This window comes from Phlebotomus argentipes, unplaced genomic scaffold (assembly GCF_947086385.1).
Source record: "Phlebotomus argentipes unplaced genomic scaffold, Phlebotomus argentipes genome assembly scaffold_18, whole genome shotgun sequence".
Taxonomy (NCBI): Eukaryota; Metazoa; Arthropoda; class Insecta; order Diptera; family Psychodidae; genus Phlebotomus; species Phlebotomus argentipes.
The window spans coordinates 11,453,328-11,481,215 of record NW_026776177.1 but is presented as its reverse complement, the minus strand read 5'-3'; the positions used below and the strand labels follow the sequence as shown (position 1 = coordinate 11,481,215).

Genomic DNA, 27,888 nt, shown 5'->3' with positions numbered 1-27,888 from the left:
ATTTATGAGTAAATGTTTTGAATTATTCGTGAAAAATTTACGGTGCGAATAATTATCGTGACGAGAAAGACGCGAGTGTAGTGAAACACTTTAGTCTGACATTAGACCACTTCGGCTCGGTTTTTAACAGTGTGCACTGCGACTCCGCAGTCATCCATCCATCCACAATCCATCGCACAAAACTGGGAGCCAGCACAAAAGTTTAGTTTACAACCGACAGTTGAACTGTTCGCACGCCGTGCCAGCCAAATTGACTGTCTCTCATCATACTCTACACTCCCCTAATTACAGTGCTTCTCCCTCGTGCATTTTTTGCATGTGCACCAGAAGACCCAGACATTTCCCGCACGAGTGAGGAATTAGTGGTGGAATTTACGGAAACTGACTGGGTGATGAGGAGTGATAATGTGCCCAGTGACAAATCAAGCTGACATTCTGTGCCGCAGGGATTGAAGTGAATTGTCGAGACAGGAGATCTTGTGGGAGAGTGCGTAAAAAGTGCCGGGTGGAGATCGTCTCCCGCCGAAAGAGAGAAAAAAAGAAATTGATGTGAGCAAATACATTTCAGCAAATTATGAGTGCTCAGTCTAATTCCATTTGTCATCTCGCGCAATGTTTCTGCATATATCACTCATTCGCGGCTATTTATCACATTATCTCCTTTTTCACACTTGGCGTTCGCTATCCAGAGACACCCACATAGCATCAAACCCCGCGCGATCCTTTCGTCCATCGCGAGTGCCCCATTGGCAGTCTCGCGGGCCGTCTCTCCATCGACCTTATTGTGTGTGCCACCAATTCGCCACGCCACTTGTATAAAAATTGAATTGATGATCTGTGTGTCTCTCTGGTCGATCACTCCTCTTTTTCTCCACTCCGCCAAACCCGGGCGACGCACCAGATAGCAACTGAACTTAAAATAAAAGCCATGTGAAAAATTCGTCACAGATTCACCAGAGATTTGCAGGGAGAAAAAAAGAAGCGCTGCGCCCCAAAAAAATTCGCGGCACAACTGCAGAAGAGAGTCAGAGAATATATTTTGTCCCCCGCGTGCGCTTTCGTACAAGGCAAAGAGAATTCTCAAGTGTGTGCCATGGGTTTCTGAAGGTGGAGAAAAGATGCAATTTCAACACAAGTGATAATGTTTGTCAATGTTCAATCATCTTTCAGCGGAACAAGAAATCCTACGTGAGTTCGTTAGGAAATATGCTGTTTTTCTCGTGACAGAAATACTCGTCTTTTCAAACTAAAATTAAAGACAAGGAGAAGAAACCATCTCAAAAATGTTATTTTGATAAAATACTTTCCCCGTTGTCCACTTGTGATAATTATCTCAACAACTGGGCGTTTATTCCAACGCTGGACTAATATGGACAGATGTCTCAAAATGTGCAATTATGGGGCAATTCAGAGGGATTTGAGGGGTCGGGAAGTGTCTGAAACTGTCTGATGGTGTTTGCCAATGAATTCAACCAAATTCACTTCACAATATGTGCACAGCATAAGAATGAAAAATGTCGCAGAGTTCCAATCACGGGAGACTGTTTGGTGTGTTTAGCAATTATTTATAAGCATGATGATACAATGATGATTAAGAGTCGGAAAATGCTTCGAAAACACCACATGATATAGGTGGATGAGGAGAAAAATTAGAAAAATGCTCGTAATTCTCACTTTTTCAACACTTTGTGTGAATTTTCTACATATTTTTCACACACTCGCACGACGATCATTTGAGAGAGGAAGGAAAAAAGACGATGAAGAAGAGTGAAAAATTATGTGAGATAGAAAAAAAGAAATATGTTGTACAGATATTGAGATAATTCCACACTGAAATTAACTCTCAACTTAATTAAGACACACAAGGTGAAATTGACAAGATCAGGATGAATTCTTTTCACCTTTTGCGCCACCCACGGAGCGGCTTTTCCAGACAACTTATCCAGCGAGAGGAATTTTTGCGCAATTTTCCACACAGTGTGTGCGATGAAGAGATGGAAAATAGATGATTGTTCTTCCGTCATGTAGAGCCAATTAAATGTGTGTTCGTTGGTGTAACTTTTCTCCATGTCGCGAGTCCCGAAGTGAAAATGGGTATAGGAAAAGTGTAAGAAATACACATTCCAAACTATTAACAATCTCTAACTCAACATCCTGTGTCTCACTTTGCGCCTTCTTGAAGCTCCAAGATTTGTTTCATCATTCGTCAATTCTAAATATATTATAGTTGGTGGGATTATTGAGAGAATGAGTGAGATAGTTGAAAAGAGAATCTCCTTTCAACTTCCCAACTGATATTAAAATAAGGAAAATATTTCACTCTCACACGCACTAATGAGATTTAAACATAGAGAAACTCTACACTTCTTTGGCAGAACCAGCCATCACGCACACACGCGGCTTTTCCCCATTTTCAAATTGTACAATATATCTTTGGAAAATTGGATGAAAATGTATATGGAAGAAGTCAGAAGAAATTACAGTCTCTCTCTCTCTCGGTGTATTTCAAGAAAATCATTTTCAACATTGTTGCCAGCCAAACAGAAAAATAGACCAAAAGTCCAATAAAGTCAAAATTACACACTCTCTCTTTCTCCTTCACCATTTTCTCACCGTCTCAATTGATGTGTGAATTTTCATGTTAAAGATTAAAATCCTCTATTTGATTTTTCTTTCGTTTGCGTCCATTTGATGTTTTCCACCGATGGAAATCGAGATCATGTGTCTGATTTAATGGAAAAAGGGAACTTCACGGTGGAGATCGCAAGATCATGTTGTGAGGAAGGAGCGAAAATCTACGACTTTTCCTCATCCATCCGTGCCACTCGTTTCGTCGACATTCAATACATTGTTATGCCGCACTGAAATACACGCAAATGAGACAGTTTCCAACCATAAACTCGGGGTCTTCCATGAAGAAGTTGCACACTATAATCCGTCGATTGTGCACTAAATATCTAAGATTTTGACTTCTCATAGCTCACAAAATACTTGAACTATTTTAGAGAAAACTACACAGCAAGACGTTTTATATTTTCGATGGAGAAAATCAATCTTCTTGGGCGGATTTTTGTAATTAGAGCACTCTGCAAAGCTTGCAGACATTCTAACAGCTCGATCATCGTTGCAGACGAATAACTATCGTATGGTGAAATTAAATTTTTTGATCAGGAAGAATTTTCCGCCAGAGACACAGATAAAGTCGCGATGAAACCTTGCAGAGAGCACTGCATTGGCCACTAATCTCGGGGCTTTGGGCGAGTGTGTGAAAGAGGCACGATGCGAGCGAGACGGCGAGAGAATCGCATTTTTATCGCTTACGCACACAAATCATATAGAATACAGGGGGCTTTTCCTCCTACAGACTTTAGACGGCCGGGTAGTACAATATCGACTACCGACTATGAAGCATCATCGCGAATCGTGCAGTGTGAGCTCACATGAATTTTGAATTTTTCACAAGTTGCACACAGAATATGACACAGTTTGTCAGATAATGAGTCTTTTTCTCTCGATATAGGAAAATACATATAAATATATCATCGAACGAAGTGATCAGATCGACTTTTTTGGGTGTGCATCGAAAGTGTGGAATAATTTCACAAGAATTGAAATTCTTATGATTTATTTCACACATGAGTGAGAAAGCTGAATTGCTGAATTTATATTCACAATTTCATAGGAACAATTCAAATACACACACACACACGCACACACATTTTGATCATTAAACTAAAAAGTGTTATCGGGAAATGAGAATGAGATTGATTTCATGGATGAAGTGTGATTGAAGAAATTTTCTGTGATCTGCTGTAGTGACAAAATAAGCTGCTTCTTGGCGATTTTTCAACGTGTGCAATTTAAGAAAATCCCACAGCGGGACTTTGACTCATCCCGCGAGGTGAAAAGTGTTGCATAAAAGTTCACAAATTCTTAATGACAGTCCCCAATGCAATTGTATGAGTGCGACTTGGAGATTTTCTCACGAATCTCGCCACGAAGAGAGGAGAAAAAAATCATCAGTTGAAGTAATTGTTTTACAATCACTGCAAACTATGTATTTTTTCATCTTTTTTTTTGAGAAAGCACAACAGAAAAATAAGACAGAGGAATATACAACAAAACAACTGTCCAATGTTTAATTGTGAAAAAGAGAGGCAGTAAATAGGAGTGGAAAAAATCTCACTGTCTCGGTTGATTCTCTTTTTTTCTTAAATGTGCCTACTCTCCTCAAGAAATTGGATAAATATACATCGAGTACGAATATATAAATTATAATTCAGCTCAACTTTTCAACAATATAAACCGTGTGAGAAGAGTTACGAGGCAGAGTCACTTCTTCTCATTACAATATTCAGCAGGAACACGGGCAAAAACAGATAAAAACATACAAGAAATACTGTGTCTCCCTCTCTCTCTCTCGTTGGCATTAAATTTTACATACAACCACCCATTTGTCCAAGAAAACTACCTTCAACTACCTTTTCGTCTGTCGCGACTGATTCACTGCACCAAACTTTAGATACACAGTGCGTTCCGCTGTCAGTGCAACGCATACGCACTAGATTTGCATTGAGAATGGAGCAGAGCATGGGCGTAGGCTAAGATCAAGTGAGATTGAGGCAATCCATCACTGATTCTCTAGAGATTCCACACTTTGCAAAAGTTCTGGAAAGTTAGGTTCCAAACACCTGCAATGATTGCAAAATGCTTTAACTCTAGGCGTTCGTAGAGACATTCTTACGGTTAAAGACTTTTATTTCATAGATCGAAAAATATTCAAACAAATTAATTGAGTGGCAATCACTATCTAATCAAGATTCTCTGTGATTTTTTGATACATTGAACATTTGTAGAAATTGTAACTACGCCCATGGCACAGAGTGTATTTTCCTTGGAATATCGGGAAAACTCATGCCCAAGGAGAGTTTAGTAAACTCTCCACGATACAGTTGGAATACATAGGAGATGAAGACGAAAAAACAGTGTCTTGCTATCCAAAAAACTCCGCTCGCGCTCGCCACAGATGAAAAACCCTCCGTGTGTGCGCCTGAAAGTGTGTTGAGATTTTGATATATAAATATAAATTATTTAAAAATAGACATCATCTATATATAATTTCCCTCGACTACAGCACACCGACTCAGAGGCGAAAATAAAAGAAGCTAAGAACTTAAGTCGTCGCCGTCGGAAAAGAGAGGAGTGAAAAGTGCGCGCGCGCGCGCAAGTGTTGAGATTTTACCCCAAAAGAGGCCCATTGCCGTGTATGCTCGAATCTTTGAACCGCACAGCGGATTTTCATCTCAAACTGTGAAAACATAGTCAAGTGCGTGTCAACTTGAATATTGGGAATTTGCGACTGCGGACGAGAATAGTTTTGTGGAAAATCCATCAGCGCGCGACAGACGAGATCTTACTTGACCATAAAAAAGCCATCTTCTGCAGTCTCGGGTGTCTTGAGTGCCAAGCGAGAGCCCCTTTCCACCTTCCCGTTGATGATTCTTCCGACAGACACCTACCCAGTGCCTGAGCAAATAGATTTTCCTTCCTCGCCTCACCCACATGGGAATTCTCATGATTTGACTCATCCTCAGACACGGTGAAGAGCCTCGTGTGCCAAGTCGTCGAAGCAACATAGTGTGAAATGAAGTGTCCTATACGCCGGCACAGATTACACTTCCTGTATTGCGAAAACGGCCGACCGGAAGAGACAGTGAGTGAGCGGTGTAGAGTGCGTGTGGTGAACTAGACTCGCGAGAACCAAGAGGACAGTGCGATAGATTTGCCTTTAGACTTAACAATGAAAAGCCGAGGAAACTCAGCACAGCGGCGACAATTCACGTGCTACCAGTGCTCCAGGGGTGCCCCATAGGCTCCGAGCGGCCCCACCGTCGCGGCGACTTGGGACGCCATGAATGTGCGCGTCCTGCGCAAATGGTGTCTCATGCGAACTCTAATGTACCTGTGGATCGTGGCCTGCACACTGCTAATGGTTGTCTGGTGTGAGGGCGCTTCCGCCATGCACCTCGTGACTCCCACCAGGAATTCCACGCCCTCGTTGGCGCCCCTAGTCAGAGACGCCGATCTCCACCAGCCGCTGCTGAAGCGCCTGATCTCTTCGCGGCTGAAAGTGAGCGCGCCGGCGGACCTCCAGTCAGAAGCCAGTTACCTCAGGAATCGGCGCGAGTCGCGTCTGCGGTCGGGACGCCGCCAGCGGCGTTACTGCTCGGCGCGCGATCCCACGGCGCTCGCCTTCGAGGCACCCACAGTATTTGAGGGCAAGGTGCGCTCCATGAGCTCCGACCGGCGCGCCAACTTCTCCGCCACGTTCGAGGTGAAGGAGATCCACAAGAATCAGTCCACGTTCAAGCTGCCGCCGCTCGTGCGGCTGCAGTTCTCCTTCGGGAATACCAGTGAGTGTGACATCTACCGTGAGAAGTTCCGACCGCGCGGCAACGTGCGCGACGAGCTGGAACAGGGGAAGGTGTACTTTCTGTTCGTGAAGCAAGTGGCCCTGGGCAACTTCACCATCATCGGGCAGCCCATCAAGAAGACCAAGAAGACACTCAGCGAGGTCAAAACTGGAGCTAGCGAAAAATATGGTGAGTCCCTGGCAATTCTCTCATACTTAGCAAATGATCATTATGCATTTCGCGCCGCAACTGCAGCTCATTTTGCTCTATATGTCCTCCACGGGGAGAGTGAGATCAGCGCAGTTCTGTGAAATCATCAGATTTATAGAAACTTGCAAATGTGAGAAATCACAGCTCTTCGTGGAAAAGAAAATTTCTTCATATTTGCACAAGTTCCCAATGCAAGATGCATAGCTTATGGTGAAGGTGAATCATACAATGTTGCATATTGAAGAGGAAAATCGTCACACGACACACTCTAATCAGGGGTTCAGGTAAGGGGTTACCCGGTGTTATTCCGGCAGTTGTAGAAAGTCGAAAAGTTGTGGGCGAGTCAATAGAATTTGTTAATCCCTCAGATTTAAGTCCGCAAGCTGGGATTAGGCAATAGCCTTTCGAGAACTTAAAGTCTCAAATGGGATTTTACATCACATTTGCGTGTACAAATTTTACCATTCACAGATGAGCCTGACGTTTAAATACAATAGTTAGATAGAGATATACATTTAAAGAAACTCAGGTGCGAAAGGAATAAAGGAGATTGGAAACAATGAGTAGAGGAAATATTTGAGAAGATTGTTATTCTTAACTTACATATGTGTATATCCTTGTTGTGATAAACGGCAAATTAAGTGATTTTGAAAAATTACGATTATTATACAATGTCTTAGTAGTTTGAGTAAATTGTAATTTCATCCACATCTCAAATATGTATTTTAAAATAAAAATTTCAATTTTTTAAACAGAACATCTTGAGAAATATTATACTTGAGCTTAATGAAGAAATGAAAATCGTCAAAATAATTTAAATAATACAATCTTTCCTTACTTTATGGTGGTTAGGCTCTTATTCTTCATATCTTCACTCTCTATACACTCTAGTACACTGATATAAATATTCCTTGTTGCCTCTCTTTCTATACTGCACTGATAATCACGAGGAGTCCTATTGAGTTGCAAAAAAAACTTGTCATTTCTTAGGAAATACATATTTCAACAATGATAAGACTTTTTCTCTGGAATAAAAAAATAGGTTAATGGATAAATTCTTTTAGAATCTCATTGTCGTTCTCACGCTCATGAGATACATTTCCAATTTCTACCGACAAGGCGAAATGAGAAAATGTGCCTGACTGGAAGAGAAAGGATTCACAGCATTATTGGGAAATTATAGAAAGCAGATGAGAAGGCATGAGTGTTTATTTGTGCGCACAGTTGAGGCTTAGAGGTGTTTTGGAGCCACTCACGCGACTCTCTGTGAACCTCCACCTTTTCTTTCCCAGCCAATTGATTAATCATCATCAAATAATCTCGCCCGCTGAGAATTTTCCGTATATTTTGCTTTTCACACTAATTTACATGAGTTTTTTTTCTTGCCGCTCTCCCAAGAAATATACTTTAATCTGCTTAATGCTCGCTCTCTGCAAGGAGATTTTCACCGTGTTTTGCAACACGGAGTTCTGACTATGGGTGGTACAATAAAAATTTGTTTGCTCTTCTGCTCCTCCAGCAGAGATCACAGGATTTGGCACACCAAATTCGATTTATCCTCTGTGCTAATCCAAAACTCCCCTCGCATTTGATTCCGCATATAAACGATGGAATATCGTGTAGATTTGTGTGTGATTCTGGGAAAAATGCGTATTTACACCTATTTTTATGTACAATTGAAGAAAAATTGATTGAGAATATCTCCTCTTCGTCTTTGGCTCTCTCAAGCACCGCAATCGCCAATCTATAAATAGTTGGCGCACATTTGTGATCGCATCTCATTGACTCCCACTGTAATTTTTCTCCTCACTTCGGTTCCATATCACACAATATCACCATCGATATGACGGGGAGGCGCGCACATGGGCAAAAAAGAGATGAGAATTGCTAGGCTGAGAATTGATTGAGTATATAAATTTTTGTGAACAATCTCACGTATTTCAGCGGCAGCAATAACAATTTATATGGGCACTATGTTGTCCGGCTGCTGATGAAATAGCTTTCTACAATTCCATTTTTGGTTAAACTGTAACTTACTATACGCTCGTCGGTGGTCAATAAGTAATGTAATGCCTCTTGTGAGTGTCTCATGAGAGAGAGAACTCCATGTGATCGCGCAGCCACACAATCTATCTTACCCACTTTTGCCAAGAAAACATACCTCAACCTCTTCTCCACCGGCTGCTCTCCTCACACTTCTGATTGCGACGAAAAAGGCAGAGGAATTTTCAATTGCAACATGATCGTCATTTTTCATCCTCAAGATCACTGTTTTGACCAATGCGCGATCACCTCCTCTGATGTGCCCCAATAAATGCACTTTGACAGAAAAGACACCCGATCACATGTGACAAATTGCTGGCGTCAGAAATCCCCAGTACATGACACGCAATTAACGATTGCGATGATTCAACTGATGATTGCTAATTATTGCAAACACACGGGCTTGAAGATACATTGTAGTGCGAGATTTTGCCAGTAAATTTGCCGAAATGAGAGAGACATTAGGAGATAAAATGAGGATCACAGTTGGTGGCAAAAGAGTGTTGAAAAGGCCGGAGGGAAAGTCCAGCTGTATTGTGACTCCTCGTGCACTTTCCGGAGGGTTCTGTGATCCAGGACCAATTGGCCGAGCCTCCTGTCCAATCTCATGGTGACAAATTGTGTGAAACACACAAGAAGATCTCCAGTGATTTCAGGAAAAAAAACCTTCGGCACACTATTAGATGGGTATTAATAATGATGGTCTAAAGGTGGTCAGGACATGCGACAAGGGTCTCAAAAGTCCCCGGCACCGTCGCAGTCCCACAAAAGATGACAGGGACGAAAATGGGAGAGAAAGGAGCGGCACCAAGAGAGAAAAAGTTATCAATTCATTTCCGCTTTTTGCCATCGCATACACACAGCCAAGGAGAAAGACATTTGGTGCCTGTGAAATAAATAAATATGTGAGTGAAAAGGAAAAGAGCCTCACAATAGGAGTACGTGTGCAAAACGATGGGTAGCAGTTTAGTTTTAGTCACACACAACATAAATAAACAGATTGGGATATTTAGTGGCAATTCAGTGATTTGTCATCTGCAACAAAATAAGCCACACACACATAGTTTTTTCTGCTTGCTCCATTTCAATACAAGGTGAGAAATTCTCTGAAAAATCACTACAATCGAGATGGATATTCTTTGAAGTGGAAATATAAACATTTACAGATAATTTTCACCAATGATCCTCACACATTTTGCGCAAATTCTCCGCACTCCGTCTCAATGTGATCGCCTTTGGCTGTTTAGCCCAATAATTTCAGGAAACTCAATCACATTGAGTCAATATTCGATGTTTGCTGTGTAAATTTTTACTCCGTTGTAATGCTATAATCTCACTTGAGAAACTTTCTATTGGAAAAACTTGCAGGTATTCTTGCTTATCGATAAGAATATACAATTACAGTGAGTCTTTTAAGCCAGCTAATGTAGATTAAAAAAGCCATCTTTTCCTTCTTGGACGACCAATAAACGTCCCAACAAAGTGAAAAGTCAAAAAGTATGGAAATAATTCACCGATAATTTGTGTCTCACATGATAAAGTCATTCTTTTTAGTTTGCAAATTCGATAATTTAGTTTGCACGCAACGATGTGTCCAATTTGCGGTTTTTCTCAACATCGACTTCAACCGATCTACTTATCATTTGGGTGTAATTTTACCAATTTGTTTACATTATGGGATATTTAAAGATAAAAAAGGCCTCTTTCAATTTGGCATTTCTTTCTCGCCTCTGGCATTTTGTACACAATGTACGAAATTGCAACCTTGACCCCATCGAGAGCAAATTTTCACGATCATTAATTTCCACTCCAGAATAACTCATCGGCACTAAGCATAATAGTGTGCATGTGTTCAATCAATTGGCAAAATGAGAGGTGAAAAATCTCGTAATGGGAGGGATTTCAGAGATCAAAACCCCAAATTTTCACACACCATGTCTAAATTCACAAAAATAGAACATGGAGAGATGGTTTTGTTGCTAGATCACTTCTCACTTGATCAATTTATTGATGGGGATTTCGTCAGACACGCTGCAAAGGGCGCTGGTTGAGCTGAATTGAGGCATATGCAGTTGAATTTTGCGTGGATTGTAAAATTTTGCTCAAACTACGCATCATCGGGATATTTTATGCACACAGCGTTGTCGGATGAACACATGAAAATCACACGGAGACGATTTTCAGGCACACGTTCAGCATTAAGCGCGGTCTTTGGATGAGATTACATATATTACACACATATTTTTCGTACCCATAAAATCCCAATTTATGATCCACATGGAACACAAATTAATCTCCTCTCCCAATTAATCCCTCTAATGCTCTAAATTTACCCGTTTAATCGTTTGTTTTTACTTTTCACTCAATTAGTGGAAAAAATGGGAAGAAAAGATCACACGGGGAACTTTACTGGCACGTGTGAAAACTTTGGTGATTTACGGCACAAGTTTTATTAAAAATCCACTAGTGGTCTTTCGCTTTATCTCAATGACATCAGTCGCAGTGGCAAATTGTGTAATGCTCTGATTGAAGAGAAGTATTCAGGCCTCCAAAACGTTCGTGATTTTGTGTGTGACTCCCTTGACAAACACGACATGTTGTGAATTTTAAGTCTATCGTGAGTCACTTATTGAGATTTTCTCTCGCTTGTGCACAGAAATTTGAAGAAGAAATGATGAAAAATTGCTACAATGTTTCACAATTTCTGCGCTGTGTGATCATTCGTAATTTTTATCTGTCCTACAAAATTTTTCACACACAAAATCCGCCATTTGTGCGATTTTTCCAATGACAAACTCCTTCTGTTCTTGCGATTGTGTCATCGTATTCATCATACATAAGAGCGGATTTAGAGAGAAAATCTGAGTGATTTGATCACTGAAATGACACATGGAGAAAAGAGAATTACATTTGCTCTTCAGCCTTTGGCACGTGAGAGGAATGAATGTTGGGAAAAGTTGTTCAAGTTGATGTTCAAGTGACGAGAGAATTTGCTAAAATGCAAATAATAGCGAAATACTCTGCGATATATATTGTAATTAGAATTGCTGAATCAATTTGTATGTCTAATAACTCCGTGCTGGACTATTAACTTTTATCAGAGAAGCATGAAGAGTGATGATGATCGACCAATGAGCAAAATCCAAAAAGCGATTTATTTCCATCAAATCTGTACCACACACCATAATTCAATTTAATGCAAACAAATAGAATTTAAATTGAGCAAAATTACCAAGAGACGCCCCTATATTTGCCTTCCAATTTTAAATAAATACGCACACACACACAGAATTTCTCAAGCTTCTTGGTTAGAATTACACACTCTATATCTCTCTCTGGTGGCTTTATCCGGAAATTTTTGATCTTTAAACTGAGATTTTAACACATCCATCGTACTATTCAGTGTTCCCACACACAAAATGATGAACAATGGAGACTTGAGGGAGGAAAATGTGTCACTTCCCCAATTTTTCCCATGTACATTCATCTTCATGGGCAGAGAGAAGTGAAAAGAAAAAGTAAATAAGCCGTGAATACACCTTGTCCACTGTCTTGTATACGCTTCTTCTATTGCTGTAATGATTTTAATTGAATCTCTTAACAATAATAAGAAAAGAAACATGAAATGAAAATCGCTGTAATTTGCACTTTATACAACAACATCATCATATGCAGACGCTGGTGGAATCTAACAATGCTTACAATATTGTGACACAAATTATTGTGGAAAATTCAAATTGAATTTGAACCTTTCCATTAACACTCTGAGACACCCTCACACTCAAACGAGTGCTCTTCACTGTACATAAGATATTTTATGTACTAGCAGTAATAGCAGATAGAAATTAGTATATAATGCGATTGTTTATCGTTTGAGAACAATCTCATTTTATGTAAGGCTAAAAATTCTAATTTATTATACAATTTGCTTTGTTTCGTTCTCTCTCTTTCATTACTATTTTTTTCACCTTTCTTATTGCCTCCTTTTCCGCACCCTTTCCATTCGTGCCGCCACATCTGCATTTTACCTTCGGCGTATGAGTGGAGAAACGAATTTTCAAAATGAGACACAAAAGAAGTTGTATGAGAAAATCAGAGAGATAATCAGTTACTTGCGCTTGAAATAGACTTGTCGGAAAATTAGCTTCAGCTACAATCGGGGATGTGATTCTGATTCTGAAGCAAGTTCGCCAGGATAATATCATAGTTAGAAAGAGATGTGACTAAAAGAAGAATCTGCCGCTTTCAGTGCTGACTCTGGGTAACAAACCTCATTTTTGTCATAAAATTAACGAATTTGCAGTGCCCGCAAAACTTTTACTATCCCGAGGAAGTTATGACATGAAATATTTCACCACACTCTCAAATTTGTGACCAAGTGAGTGGTCAGAAGAGTTGTCGTAAAATCAATAAATTGGAGTCAATTGGTCGAAGATGTAGGCGGGGAATTTGGACAATTTGCCTGAATTAATCACTATATTTTCTTTCACATGTCGTGCGATAATTTTATATATTACATTCATTAAATTTTAAGGTCAATGACACTGTCGTGAGTGTTGTGTATAACAAATGACGATGATGATCGCCACATATTAAAAGGCAGAAGCTCTCCTCTCTGGCGTATGAGCTACTAAAATAATATCAACAGACAGTGTCTCAATTTCGCGTCTCGGCGGTTACAAGATGTTTGGCTTTTGGTATAGAAAACAAAACTCCATCGGACGATACTATGAGTGCCAGCAGGGCTGCGATATTGCCAGCGGTGTCACAATTTCAAATGAGATCACCCAACTGCAAATTTACTTTCTGGCCTTTCTTGACTTGCAATTTTCAGGTCGGACTCAGAGCGAAGGTGTACAATTTCACAAATTTATCGCAAGTGAGATCGCAACTGTTTTTGGCAAACTCCCACAAATTTTGCCAGTGCGAAAGGCAGAAGAAAAAAAACCATGAATCGCCAGAGAGACAGACGTGGATGAATAACCCATTTATGAAATTCGGTCACTTCTTTTTCATTGATGTGAGAAAAATTGCTCTCCTTTTGATTGATCGTGTCTGAGTGAGTTCAAAATATTACTCACGATGCCTAGGATGGGCACATTGAGGCGTGGAAAAAGTGGAAAATCCACCCAGAGTCACTTGTGAAAAATCGCAAGCAGCATCATGTTTTTTTCGTGCGAAATGCTCAAAGGAGATCAAGAACACGCGCCATCACACTTCAGACCTCAATGTAGTTTTTCGCAGCAAAAAAGTGACGTGGAAATAGCCAGCATGACTAAAAAGACTGCTTAAGGAAGTCTTTTGCAAATTGTGCAATTGTGAAATACAAATCTCTATGTAAATTATGTACAAATATAAATGAGGGAAAATGATATAAAAGGCAATGTAGCTCTTCCCACGATTTATTAACAATTATATGTAGTCGTTTAATGAGATAGTCAGGTGTTTTCCCAGCTCCGGTTTCGATTTTCCCAGCCAAATCCAATTTATACGCACATTGATGGCAATTATCATTGCCTAATATTATCAATGCGGCAAATTTGCGTGGTTTATTAACAACGCATACCCATTGAAAGCACCACCCGAGTCATATATTAATAAGAGACAGCCCAATTGAAGATTGACCAAGACGCGCTACTGCAATATTGAGATATTGTAATAACAAACGAGTGAATTATTTATTATTCCAATAAGTATTATTTATGTGACTCTCCTCTAATGAAGTAAGATAGGCTCCATGCTGAATATCAAATTAAAATTGCGGTAATGCACTTCGCAGAAAGATGAAGGAGTGCGCGCATGAGATTTGCATTGTGGCGTTGTGTGAGATATTTTCCAAATGGCATTGGTGGAATTGGCTCAATTAGTGTGCCGTTATAGTGATTTTGTCGCTTTGTTTTTGCCTCATGCGCCGAAAAGAAAAATTTCGAAAGAAGATAAATCTTGCAATGTGCACAGTGCATTGCGAACGTGACATAATTGAATGCTTAAACTTGACAATAAATTTGAGAGAGTGCACTAGCAAGGCTTTTGCAATTTTAAATAAAATGACTCAAAGCCTTAAGCTAGTCGTTGAGTGTGTTTTCTAGTGGCCCGTCATACATATGTATGTACATAATTTGAATAAGGAAGGGATCTTTGGTCTCCGAGCCGATGTTCTGGCACCAAAATAATAATTCACTATAAACTTTATTACCAGCAGCTTTAGGTGCATTTTCTATAGGATAGGATTTTCCACAGTGTTTGTCTCATTTGCAACTTTTCCTTTATCCTTTCCTTCTTATGCATAAAAGTGAAAAATGATTTTTAATTTAGTATTAATGTATGATGTGTGGAGAAACATGCGAAAAAATAGCTGTCCTACATCTTTTTTAAAAGATAAGTTGCCAAGATTTTGTAATGTAAACAATCCTGTCACATCTCCTCTTCATCATCATCATCGGATCTTGTGCGCATTGGTAAAAGTTTCCGTTGCCACATCAGAAGAGCGCGCGCCTCCTTCCCAATATTCACCTCAGGTTTTTGACTTCTTCCTCGCCGCCATCTATTTTTACATGTCAATGCGCAAACTTATGACAGATTTATATATTGTATTTCAATAGGGTCCTCGAACGGAATTGCCCAAGTTAGATCTCATCCCACACCTTCGCGATCGCCATGCTCTTCGGCTTTTCGGCTTAATGTACTCTTCGCGCGCCCAGCGTGAGCCCAAAGTGCTTATATCTGCGGTTTGTGTTACACTTTGTGTGATTTTCTCTAATTTAAAAATATCTCCTTACAACCATCGCCCTCTTTATTCTATTCTCCATCTTCTCCGGTTGGTCGCGCAGCCCGCAAAGCGATATGGCTTTTCCACCAAATGGAAATTCATCAATGATGAGACATCATTCCTCATGCACTGACTTCAGTGGTGGAAGATAAAAAGAAAATGCCAGCCATGTTATGAAATACGATGTGATATAATGGAAAATTTATATTCAACACGTTTTATACTCGGTGAAAATGGCTCAAATGTTGGCTATTGTGGTTGGGAAGAAACTTAAAATTTCAAGTAGTAAATTAATTTTTAGGTAGTGTTGACTGAAAATGTGTTTATTGGGGCAGAGACGTCGAGAATTGAACAAACTTCTCAACTCACCACCGAATTGAGGCTTCTATTAGATGCGCTAAGCTCTGTGCGATTATTAATCTCTTGTAATCAATATTTTTAATCTATTTGTGTAGTCGGAGAAATTCCAAGAAGCGTCCGCAAGATTTTTGCGATGACTGTTGCGAATATTTAGTCTCACGGCTGTCTCCCCACACCCCCGCAAATGACCCGAGAAAAATCATATAAAAATGATATTTTTTCTTCAGGCATCTTGGCACAGAGCACGTAGCCAATTAGTCACTCCAAATATTTTCCTCTCTCCACCATCATAACTGTGGCGCACGTCAACCCGCGTGAGAGCAAGAAGGCTTCTCAGCATTTATTTTTCCTGCACGATTATGCTCTCACCCTCACTGTAGTCGTGTGTTCAGGCCTTTCGGGCGAGAATCGTAAAATGCCACATTTTTACAACAGGAGAAAACATATAGATTGACCGTCTAAATAGCGTAAATGAGCGTATTTGGGCGCGTATAAAAGTTGGCATTTTCACAAATTAGATTAATGGGTGTTATTAAAACGGGCAATATTGTGATTTTCTGTTTGATGCTGTCTCTTCACCTCTCTGTCTATTCGTCATGCGATCATCTCAACTATGTGGCCTCATCCGCCAGAACCCAGGCAGTCTAGTTCTTTCCTCCAATTCCCATCTTTTTTACATCTTCCTCATCATTGACTTTTTCTGACCACTTGGAGGAAAATAAACTTTATAGCCACATTTTCACTCTTCCACCCAATCTTCTGCAACAATTTATGCTGACAAATGTTCACAGACTCCATTCGCAGAGTGTCAGCTCAAATGATCAGATTTCTCCGACATTGTTGCACGTTCCCGCATGAAAATTGATAAAGCACCTGAGAATAAAATTAAATTAATTTATTGAAAGTCTGCCAAAGAATGTCAAATTCTATTAAGAGCAGCAGAAAAATGTAAATCATCTCTCTCTCTTCCCAAATATTTAAGTCATTTCAGCCAACTTCATAAATCACACTTTTAATCACTTTATTGGCGAAAACGTGCCAATTAATTGTGCGAAGACGGATTTTCACAAAACGCCTCAATTTGTATGTGCTTTTGAGAATTGAATCTATATTGGCTTTAATTTCTGTAACGATAGAAGGTCTCGTCACGATGCCGGATTGAAATTCATGCGATCTTGCTTGTCTTCTGACCTTGCCTGTGGCGCTTTTTCTCACACCAACTGTCTTGCCTCTTTAATCGCTCAGCTATACTCTAAAGTGCAATAAATAAACAGTATAATAACAAATATTTTGCTAAATTAATGATATCGCCTCGCCTTAGCTCAGTTCTTCCCAACATCGAACAATTTTTCATAGTTGGAAAAGTGCCTTTTGCTTGGAAGTTCGAGTCTGGGATGAAAATATGACGCGCTGAATAGTATGACTGAAGAGTGTTGCCTTTTAAACATACAACATTGACTAATTGACTAGAATCCCATTTGCGCTTTGGCGAAAAACTGTGGCGGCACACAATTTTCCTCGTCTGAGGCGATGAGGAGTTTTCTCACTTCTCGTCAGTGTTTAAAAATATCCGAAAACATAGACGGTCGATAAACTCTTTGATTTAATCATCATCAGCGTTTTCTTCATCATTTTCTCCTATACTTGCAATAAATACTTACCAATTTCGCATGAGAAAATTCTACACAGAGCCTATTTTAGGTCAACGTGAGATTGCACAAAAAATTGGCGTCGGTGGCGATGAAATTACTGATATCACAATAGAAACTTATCGTTCAGGTGCCACAGTCACCAGTACCTGGCGCCAAAACGCTGTTTATTCCATACTGTAATCAATTTCCTCGGAACCACTTCCACTATCAGATGCCGATGAATGCAGAAAATAACCCTGTATCTCTATGCTAAATACCACTTCGATTAATCACTTGACTTTCATCGAATATTGATAGTTCTTCCGCAATAATTAGTAGGAAAAACACTTCTCTATTGTGAAATTCATTTGTAGTGATCAGTGATAAAGATAAATTTCACGTCACTCCTGAGGAATTCCTCGGTGGTAATCTATCAGGGTGTTCCATCACACAATCAAACAATTTCGCCTGTCCAATTGCAGATTAACAAAAATATGTCGCTGATAAGACAAAGTAAATCAGCTGATTCCAATTCACACTGCATTCCACACTTTTACCAACCTCTTCAGTCTGACGATATGAATCTCTTGGCACTGCCACACTATTTGTCGTCAGATGTAATTTAAATGATTCATTGGACGTGTGTACTCAGAGACATTGCAAAGAAGTCGAGAGACAAATATACAGCGATTTAATTAATTCGAATACAGCCAGAACTTTCATTCAGACACATTTGCAGACATTAGCGTCTCTGCGGAAGATGTGTTCAAAGTATTTCTCATATTGCGTAGGGCAAGAGTACTTTGAATGGTGCATCTTTTTGGGAAATCCATCAAAATTATCACCACTAAATTGTACAAATTTTACAAACAAACTTCAAATTTTACACGATTATATCGCAATTTTGGCGGAACAGTTTTGGAACTTGTGCAAGGACAGCGATTTCAAAATAGATTTTATAGGCGATAATTTCACAATCTAATATTGATAGATAAATGTCGCTCTGGAAAATGGTTATCCGAGTTAGCCCGTTTGTCCTCTAATAATCTCATAGACATTTCTTGGGATTAAGTAGAGTCTTGTGCCGCACTTCGGGGCTGATCTTGACGCAATTGAAGCTACTTAAAAGGCTCCTCACGATCATTGTGCACAATATGATGGTATTTTGACGCAAAAGCGAGCTTTTCCGTATGGTTTATCTCTTTACAAGTGAATTTGGCTTCAAAGTCAAATCCATCAATTACACCTGTTTCCGAGGAATGCGTCGAATACGCTTGTTTCCCTGAAATATTTGCGCCATAAAATCTCATGCGATTGGACACCGACCACGGAATTACCCAGTCACGAGATTTTCCTCTATTTTGCACGCCCAACTGGTCGCCTTTCTCAATGAAAATATTTGTGATAAATCTCACGGCATGTGCCAAACAAATACAATTGAAATCAATACACCCACTAAATGTGAAAGCAAATATATACTCATGCACGGGCGTTATCATGAAAATATTCTTCAAATTACATAAATGCTATTTCTGGTTGATATCTCAACGAGGAAAACAATAAAGTCTTCACACGGCAAAAATTTGCGAAAAATATAATAAGCGAATCAGGTGAAGAAACTTAACCGTAAATGGGATTTATCTGAAATTTTGCAAATAAATCGCAATTTAGATTTTTTTTTACTTCCCTGAATTTGAAAAGAATTGAGATGGTCGTGAGATGAAAAGCGGCGCAGTGGAATTAATTCATTGCAAATTCCATCCAAAGGCGAGAGCTATAAAATTCTTCGCGGAACAGTTAATTGCTCTCAAAGAAAACATCAACATTTGCGAAAAAGATTTTTTCGCGGAAATAATGTAATTTTGCGAGTGAGAGCATTTTTTTTCTCTTGCAAAGAATGGCGGAAAAACAAACTTTCCAATGACATGCGCAACGCTCAAAATAGACCATCAATTTTTTTTTTCGCCAAGAAGGTTAATGAGATGGTGATTTATCTGTTAAAAATGTCTGAAATGTGACTCTTCCGCACCTGAATCATTTTCGGTTTAATTCCACTTTCATCCTCTACAAATCATAGTGAATTGATCCGATATTTTACACTTTATTTTCATTTTAGAGTGCACTCCACTCGATTTCCTTCTTCCATTATACAAACTCTCAAGTGCGATCATCAATTAAACAGAAATTGCCCATCTTAGCACGTAATATTTGTTTGGGTTTAGTGCGTTTTAAAGGAAATATTAAGAGACTCTACACGCAAAATGTTAACACTTTGCAATTTATTGCGGAAAATTGGCAATATTTTGCATGATCATATGGTAGTGAGTTTTTAAATAAATACGCACAACAGTTGTGCGCAAAATTTGGCGCAAAATATCCAAACTCAGAAAACTTATTTTCATTGCTGCGTATATCTCTGCAATACATTTTGCAAGCTACTATACAGTAGCAGAGTGAAGTTCTTCAGAAGGTTTTGCAACAAACTTGCAGAACAAATTGATAGCCAATTAGTAATTCTTTTGCTCATTCTCCAGCATCGCAACTTGCCAAAGTGGGCTGAAACAAGCAATAAGAAAAGAGATTACTGTAAACATTCACCAATAAACTTTCCATTTTGAATATTTGGCATTTTCTACCATTTATGATTCTCTAGCCTAGAGTAACCTTCGCATGGCTCAGCATAATCACAATAGCATGCACCGAAATAGAACGTTTCCCGCGTGAAGTGCTAACAATGTTTCAGAAAGATGAATTTCTGAAAGGCACTCTGCGAAAGTGCTCTTGTTCTGATGATTTGTTGCTGTCTGAGACTTTCCAAGTGGTTCACTTGACACCAGAGATAATTTTAATATGCAATTTACCCAGAGAATTGAACAACTTTTGGAAAGTATAATTGGGAGATGGGCGAATTGATTACTGGTCATTTATACAACTCATTTGACTATCATTATCTTATAGGAATACTTATTAAAATCCTTATGAGTAGTAAATTTGGAATGAGAAATGTGTTTGAATATAATTATTGAGTGTTTGGGTATATTAGGCATTCTTTACACATTTGTTGACACTTGTCATGGAAATCAAACTCCTGTCAACTTTAAGAAGGACAGTAAATAGAAGTATCTGCAAAAACTATGCTCTCTAAATAATCTTATAGTTGAACACTATCTGCAGAAAGTCATGAAGATCTCAACATGAGTTGATAATGTCGACAATTGTGATGAAAACTGCTCACCTCTACTCGTTGCCTTCCAATTGAAAGAATGTTCTTGTGTAGAAATGCGGCAAGAAGTGTGCGAGGAAGTGTTTTGGCTACACATGATTGAACTCATTCCCACAATCGCATTAAGTATTCGTCTTACCTTATTTGCCAATCCGCAGGGACAATTTTGGCATTGAACAGAATCCCTCGAGAGTGTCTCGTGCATTTTTTCACTCTTCTCTTCTTTCTTAATCTTCTCCCCATTTCTCTTCTTGCTGCTGGAATGGTGCAACTCGTGTGAATTGTTGACATTCCACAGCGAGCACACAGCCAAAATTGGGAAAAGCGTTATAATTTTGAATGTCTGTCTGATTTTCTTTCAGGACAGCGCGCCTCCATTGAATTCCTTACGGAAAACCTTCCAGTGCGGGTGGGCAAGAAAATCCGCCTGGTGTGCCGAGTGAAAGGTCAACCGCCACCGAAGATCACATGGTTCAAAGATGGCAGATCCATTAAGAGAGATCGCAACAGATACACTTTTTCTCACCTCAAGTAAGTCTGCACTGGATATTGTAGAGAAAATGAAGGCTTGCCAATGTGATATTGAAGCATCGTCAATTAGATGAATGGAACCCTTCTTTGTTGGTGTGATAAATTCAAACAGTGGCCAAAAATGGAGGTGAATAGAATTTGGCGGATTTGAGAATTGATTTTTGTAAATTGGCCGGAGATCCGGGTCAATTTTCCACGTGAATGTGTGTTTGTCAAAAAGCCATTCTCTACGGATATTCTCGTGTGAAATCACACCAAAAATAGAACTAAACCAATTTGATTGAGATGCTGTTTTTTATGTCATCAGTGGATCTTATGTAATTCGGCGGTTATTTTCGCTTGTTTAATTTGCACTGATCGCGCTTTGCTCTCATTTTCTTTCCAACAGGAGAAGATCGATCTTGACCATTGAGTCAGCAAAAAAGCACGATGCGGGACAGTATGAATGTCGAGCTAGGAACAAATTGGGGAAGCAACCTGTCACGCGATCAATGTTCATGAGATTTGACGACCAGCTAGATCAAAGTGAGACACTTCCTCCCTGTTGGCTCGAGATTGTGCCGCTAAAGAACGCCTTGTCTCTCATTTCAGCTCACGAAAATTGTCCACTGAATGGCAATGGGTATTGCTTAAACGGAGGCACCTGTAGGTATTTTCCAGATGTGAAGGAGCCAGCATGTTTGTGAGTATCAAAGATGCAATTCATAAAAATTGAGACAACATTTGCAAGAACAACAAAATGTGACAAATTTCGCTGTGTTTAGACTGAGATTTGATGGGACACATGTTTCCTCTATCTTCATGAAAAACGAGACACACTTTTTGCCTCTTCCCTTAATTGACAAATATAATTTCATCGTGCTTCCTTCTCTCCCATGTCCTCATTGACTCCGGCTTTCAACCGCAATTAGGCGCCAATTCCTCTTCACCCTCCATGACTGCACTCTTCCTAAGTGGCCCAAATGTCTCGTCTGGGAAGTCTCGTTGCATTTCCCAACTGCATCGCAGAAGTGCGAGCGCTTATTGCCTTTTCTGGCGAAGCAACGCAGTGCCAAAGGTCCCTCTCTCTTCACTTAGAGAGGCAATTTTGGGAGGGAAGGAGCTCCGAACAATGACAAAAGTGCTCCTCTTGCGAAGTTTACCCAAACACTGCGGCATTACTTTCTCCTCTCGATAGTGATGTGCACAAGATCTATTTTCCTTTTCTCATCTTACTGTTATTGTAACGCATCATTTGCCGCAAGTTTAGTGGTGATGACATTTATTTTTAGAATATACTTTTACGTCTCTCTCCTCACCGTATCTCAACTTCATGGAGAATGTCGCGCACATCGTGCAGATCACACTCTACGCTAGAGCCACCCTTGCACTCTCGGCGCTCTAAGCTAGATTGCGGTTCTTCAGCATTTTCCCTCCAATTTCTATCGCAAACTTAATGAAGAGACAGGAAAAAAGATAAAAAAAAAGTTCCTCCACACTCGCGTAAATTCATTTCGTGCGTTTCTTCTACTTTGCTGTTTTTTTTTCATCACCCACAGAGCGCAAAAAGAGAAGAATTGTAGCGAATTCATTAATTTTGATGAAAAGTTCCCACAAGCAAAAGTGCCTCTCTTTGGCCCGACTGCGAAAAGAATTATTGTTCTCAGGATGCGAGAGTGAGACGGGGGACATTGTGAAAAAGACAAACGACAGTTTTAAGGCTAATTTCCGCCGTGGAAAAACAGAGTTGAAAAGCAAGTCTTGTGAAAAATTATAAATAGTGAGATGCGATGGTGGAATAATTAACACTGCAGAATACAGCTTCACTGCCTTTTCCATTGAAGATCATCATCAAGATACAAGATCACAGACAGAATTCACCGCTGACATTGCGCGTATAGATTTAATAAGGACGCAATTCATACAGTGTTATCTGTTCTAAGGGTCTTCTTTGTTGACCTTGCAAGACAATTGAGGTGTCTAAAGGAGTGAGAATGTGTTTCATACTTGAATTTATACAATCCTGTTTGCTCTCTCTTCCAGTTGTCCTGATGGCTTCATGGGGAACCGCTGTGAGACTAAGAGCCCAACAAATTCCCATCCGAGTACGTACAACAAAACACAATGTGGCGATATATATCATGGCGGGTATTATTGCTAAAATAGGCTTTCTCTAGCACCAATTGCTACCTTTACCAAAAAAGCCAAGCGAGAAGATCAATGAACGTATGAAGAGCATGCGAAAACGAAAATTTATTTTATTATCTGCAAACTGCTCTCATCAATTTTTTTCTAAACGAGATTATAATGAAAAAATCGCGCAAGATTTTTTATAGTACAAATTTGTATATATTTATTTAAAACACACACACAAGAAAAAGCTACAACAGAATTACAGTAATTTTGCTTTATGTATTTAAAAGAACAAAGAAACTTAAAAATAAAAGCAAACACTATATTGTTTAATTTTAAACTCTTAAACACTTACTTTTAAAAGTAATTTCGGATAAAAAAACGAAAAAATTCAAACAAATAATTTGAATTGTTTAGAAAAGTATCTTCTCAATTCATCTATGTTTAGTGACAATAACTATTTTAAACTTGTATGTACAAACATTCCAGTCAAAATTCACGTATTTTGTAAATTAAATACCAATAAATAAAGGAAAAGAACATTTTAGGAGAAGAGTAAATGCAATACTCTGTGAAAGTTATTATTTAGAAAAAGATTTAAATTGTAATTGAGGAAATATATATCGAGCAATTGGTGCTAATAGCGATTTATAATTTTGATTTTTTATTAGACAAAAAAATTCAATGCGAAAAATATTGAAAATTTTGCAAAAATGTCTCAATATGTAAATATTCTTTTTTTCCAAATTGATCTGTACATGTGATGGTGTCTTATTTTTAAAAATTTTCTCATTTTTATTTATATGTAATCTTTCTTCAATGATTTTTTTTTTCAAAACAGATCTAACCGTATAAATTTGTCTCTTACTATATTTTTTCCAAATTTCATTCATTCGAAATTGTAATGCCATGGTTTTAGAAGTGATTTATTGGGACGTGGTTTTTTCCTATTTCCTGTTCTGACTTTAATTTTGTTTTGATTGACTTTCGGTGGAAGACAATTTTAAACATTTTTTTACTCGCAAATAACCAAAATATCCCAAAATTTGGCTTCGAGGAACTGTTTAAAAGAATTTGTGTATAGGTTCATGTGAGAACCGAAATGTAGGAAGTTTAATATTAAAAAAAGAATCTTATGAAATGGTTTTACATTTTGAAAAAATGGCATAAATAGTAAAAGTATGATTTCAAATAGTGAAATTTTTGTTTTCTGCTATATGGAAAGTGGATGAACATAAAAAAATAAATAAAAAGCACATAGATTGAATGAGAAATGTAGGCATTATTTATTTATTTATAATTTCAAGTACGTGTTTAGTTGTTTTGTATATTTTTTTTCCAATTTGCAAAATGAGATGGAAATATTCATTTGAGCAGCAAAAATGTATTCTTCCTCCTCTTGTCTTAAGTATAATAATTAAATGACGAATCACAAAGATCACTAAACCAAACAGTCAATGAAAGAAAATAGTGAAATGTAGCTAAAAATTAAATTTACACTTGCCTCGCCTCACAATATATATATAAAACTTTTCTTTCATTAACTCTCTTATAAAAATATTACTTTTTATCAGTTTATAGAAAAAAAAATGTAAATTGAAGTAACACGAAAAAATGTATTAAAAATTTAGCTTTTCTGAAAATAAAAAAGATTATGAAAATAAGAAATGAATGTGAGAGAAACTTGCAAAAAATCTGCAATTTGAAAGATTTATGTATTTGTATAGTTTAAATACGAGGTAAGACTGACTCTATTTAGAATTTGCGAGCTACTTTAAGAAACTTTTTGTCCTTAAATTGAGATTTAATTGGCCTAGAAATATTTATTTAAAAGAAGCTAATCGAGTACATTAACATAAGCGTAACAACTAATTTTTAAAAATAACTTGCAATGAGTCTTTTGTTGTTTATTTGTATATGTTGTGAGACGTGTTGAATTTTATTTGAATATCAGAAATACAGTGTTTGTATTGAGCTAATTTTCTTTTACATTATTTATCACATTTATAAAGTGTATAATATTTCCTATAAACAGAGATTAAATAACAAAGTAAAGATTGCACAAAGTTATGCCAAAGTTTGAGAAAACGTGTGAATGGATAATTTCATGACAGATACAGCAAATATTATATGCAGTACAGTTAACATTTTGCATAAACGAAGCCTTGTTATAGTTCTTCTGTAAAAAAAAATTACAATAACACAACTATTTAGCTTCATTTTTATCCCTTGTTTGATGTATTCAGTGAGGAATCTAAAATGATTTACTGCATGAATTCCTTTTCCTCCAATTTTGTTCCTTATTTTTTTCACTTCATCATTGTGTACATATAGTGTCATACAATCATTCTTTTTTGGTGGATTATTCCTCACGTCCGAAGGATGAGAAAAACCTGTGATCCGGGCCTGAAAACCAAATTATTCTAATATACTCTTCACTCCTATTCTCTCTAACACATTCTACGGAGGTTTCGGTTTAATTTACTTAACCATTTTCGCTCGAGTTGCCTCCTTATTTCTGTCCTTTTTGCCTTTTTTGCGACTTTCCTTGCAATTTTTTTGCTAATTCATATCGTTTAACATTTCAATTGGATGCCTTTTCTCGCGTGGATTGACAAAGTCTTTTTTTTCTATTGACACTCTTGTAGGTCAGGATCACCGGTTCACATTTCTCATGGGACCTGCACCACCCAGCACCGTCTTCGACGACGACGAGGAAGACTTTTTCTGAACCTCGCAAGTCCCTTCTCAAGACATTCTCGCACAAATGGCGCTCCTTTCCGCTTGAATTGCACGATGGCGGACAGTTTAAAAACAGTCACTGAGTGTGGATTAGAGCGCCTGTTTCACTTAGAATCTAAAAACCAGAATAGAACTGCCTGAGAAACTTCTTCTCTTCCCCCTTTTCACGCACAAAAATAGTTGGTAATAATTGTAGGTGTGTAAAACTGTTGACAATAGTGAGAAGCTTGTAAGATTTAATTAGTTGAAGCCAACGTAGGATTTCATGCAATGCCAAAGATGTAAATATAAATAAGATATGAAAAGTATGTTAAATCTGTGTTTAGTGCTTTCTGAGAGCATCTCAACATCACACAGTATCTAGCAGCTGCTTCTCTGCAAATTCATTATGAGTTGTATGGGACGATTATATAAATATCTTGTTAACTTTTATATAAGTAACAAATAAAATGAAATATTTCATGGATGAAGATCAATAAAAATGCTTGACAAAACATAATTTCACTTGTTTTTCTAACTAAAAACAGAGTTTTTTTTCATTTCTTTTAATGAAAATTGGATAAAAAGGAGTTGTGGTAAGTATTTAGTTTGAATTAACTAAGACATAGATTTAGAGGAAAGAAGATTTCTTCATCATTACTATTTTCCACTTTAATTATATGACTGTCGAAAATCATTTTCTGGAATAAATGTCTCATCTTGATCACCTTTAACCATAACATTTGTAAAATCTCTTAAATTGTTCATTTTACTTAGCAAATTTTCGTGCACAAGAAGTTGAAAGTCTCAGTAAATTTCGTTTCGGTTTTTCAAATATCATTTTTAGTTGGTTTAAACGTGATTCTCGCGCTTTTCCTCTCCTTCACATCGATAGCAGCGCTAGTGAGCATAAGATGAATTAGCTTTGAAGTCTGCAGTGGACTGGAGAAGTGGATGATCAAGCCTTGCGTTTAGCTGAATTTTTAGGATTCAATCCTAAAAGGGAAGGTCAGAGATGAGTAGTATATACATTCAAGAGCCCCCAACATCGGGGAAGGTGAGTTAATGCCAAATATCCCTCAAGACTTGCTGAAACTGATGAAAATCGCATCGCAGGTGCTCCTGAAGACCAGTGTCGGGGACATTGACATAGAATTGTGGCCCCGCGAAGCGCCCAAAGCATGCCGGAACTTTGTGCAGTTGTGCATGGAGGGATATTACAACTCCACAATCTTTCACCGCCTCGTGAAAGGCTTCATTGTCCAGGGAGGCGATCCAGAGGGAAATGGCACGGGTGGCGAATCGATCTACGGAGCGCCATTCAAGGATGAGTTCCACTCGAGGCTCCGCTTCTCGAGGAGAGGACTCGTGGCTATGGCCAATTCTGGCTCCAATGATAACGGGTCGCAGTTCTTCTTCACGCTGGGCGCAACACCAGAGCTGCAGAACAAGCACACGATCTTCGGGAAGGTGACTGGAGACACGGTTTTCAACATGCTGAAACTGGAAGAGGGACTTGTGGATGAGGATGAGCGACCTACGTATCCGCACAAGATAATCAAGGCGGAGATCTTGCACAATCCCTTCGAGGACATTGAGCCAAGAGTCTTGAAAAAGGCCGAGAAGAAGAAGGAGGAAAAGAAAAAGGAAAAGGGCGTTAAGTGAGTATAAGAGAACCTCCGGGAGTGCGTGAACTTAATTCTCTGTGACTCTCCAGGAACTTTGGGCTGTTATCTTTCGGTGAGGAGGCTGAAGAAGATGAAGAAGAGACCAATGAATTTGTTAAGAAGTCTTCTGGAAAGGCGAAATCCATGCACGATGCTGTTGAAGATCCCAAATTGAGCAAGGAAACTGCAAAGGTAGAGAAACAGAGGG

At 38.6% G+C, this 27,888-nt stretch overlaps 1 protein-coding gene across 8 annotated transcripts; it reads left to right on the top strand.

Annotated features, from left to right (window-relative positions):
• Window positions 1-234: 234 nt before the first annotated feature.
• Window positions 235-26,525, top strand: LOC132260219 (protein vein). Of its 8 annotated transcripts, none has more exons than XM_059758205.1 (7): window positions 239-549; window positions 5,135-6,602; window positions 21,012-21,180; window positions 21,569-21,705; window positions 21,772-21,862; window positions 23,203-23,264; window positions 25,941-26,525. In XM_059758205.1, the coding sequence occupies exons 2-7, from the start codon at window positions 5,912-5,914 to the stop codon at window positions 26,021-26,023; spliced, it is 1,233 nt and encodes a 410-aa protein (XP_059614188.1). In that variant the 5' UTR covers window positions 239-549; window positions 5,135-5,911; the 3' UTR covers window positions 26,024-26,525. The 8 variants fall into 8 exon arrangements, with proteins under 8 accessions (XP_059614181.1, XP_059614188.1, XP_059614187.1 ...); XM_059758200.1 differs by lacking the exon at window positions 239-549 and adding exons at window positions 3,063-3,430; window positions 3,521-3,573 and having other exon boundaries at window positions 21,569-21,862; XM_059758198.1 differs by having other exon boundaries at window positions 235-549; window positions 21,569-21,862.
• Window positions 26,526-27,888: the final 1,363 nt, after the last annotated feature.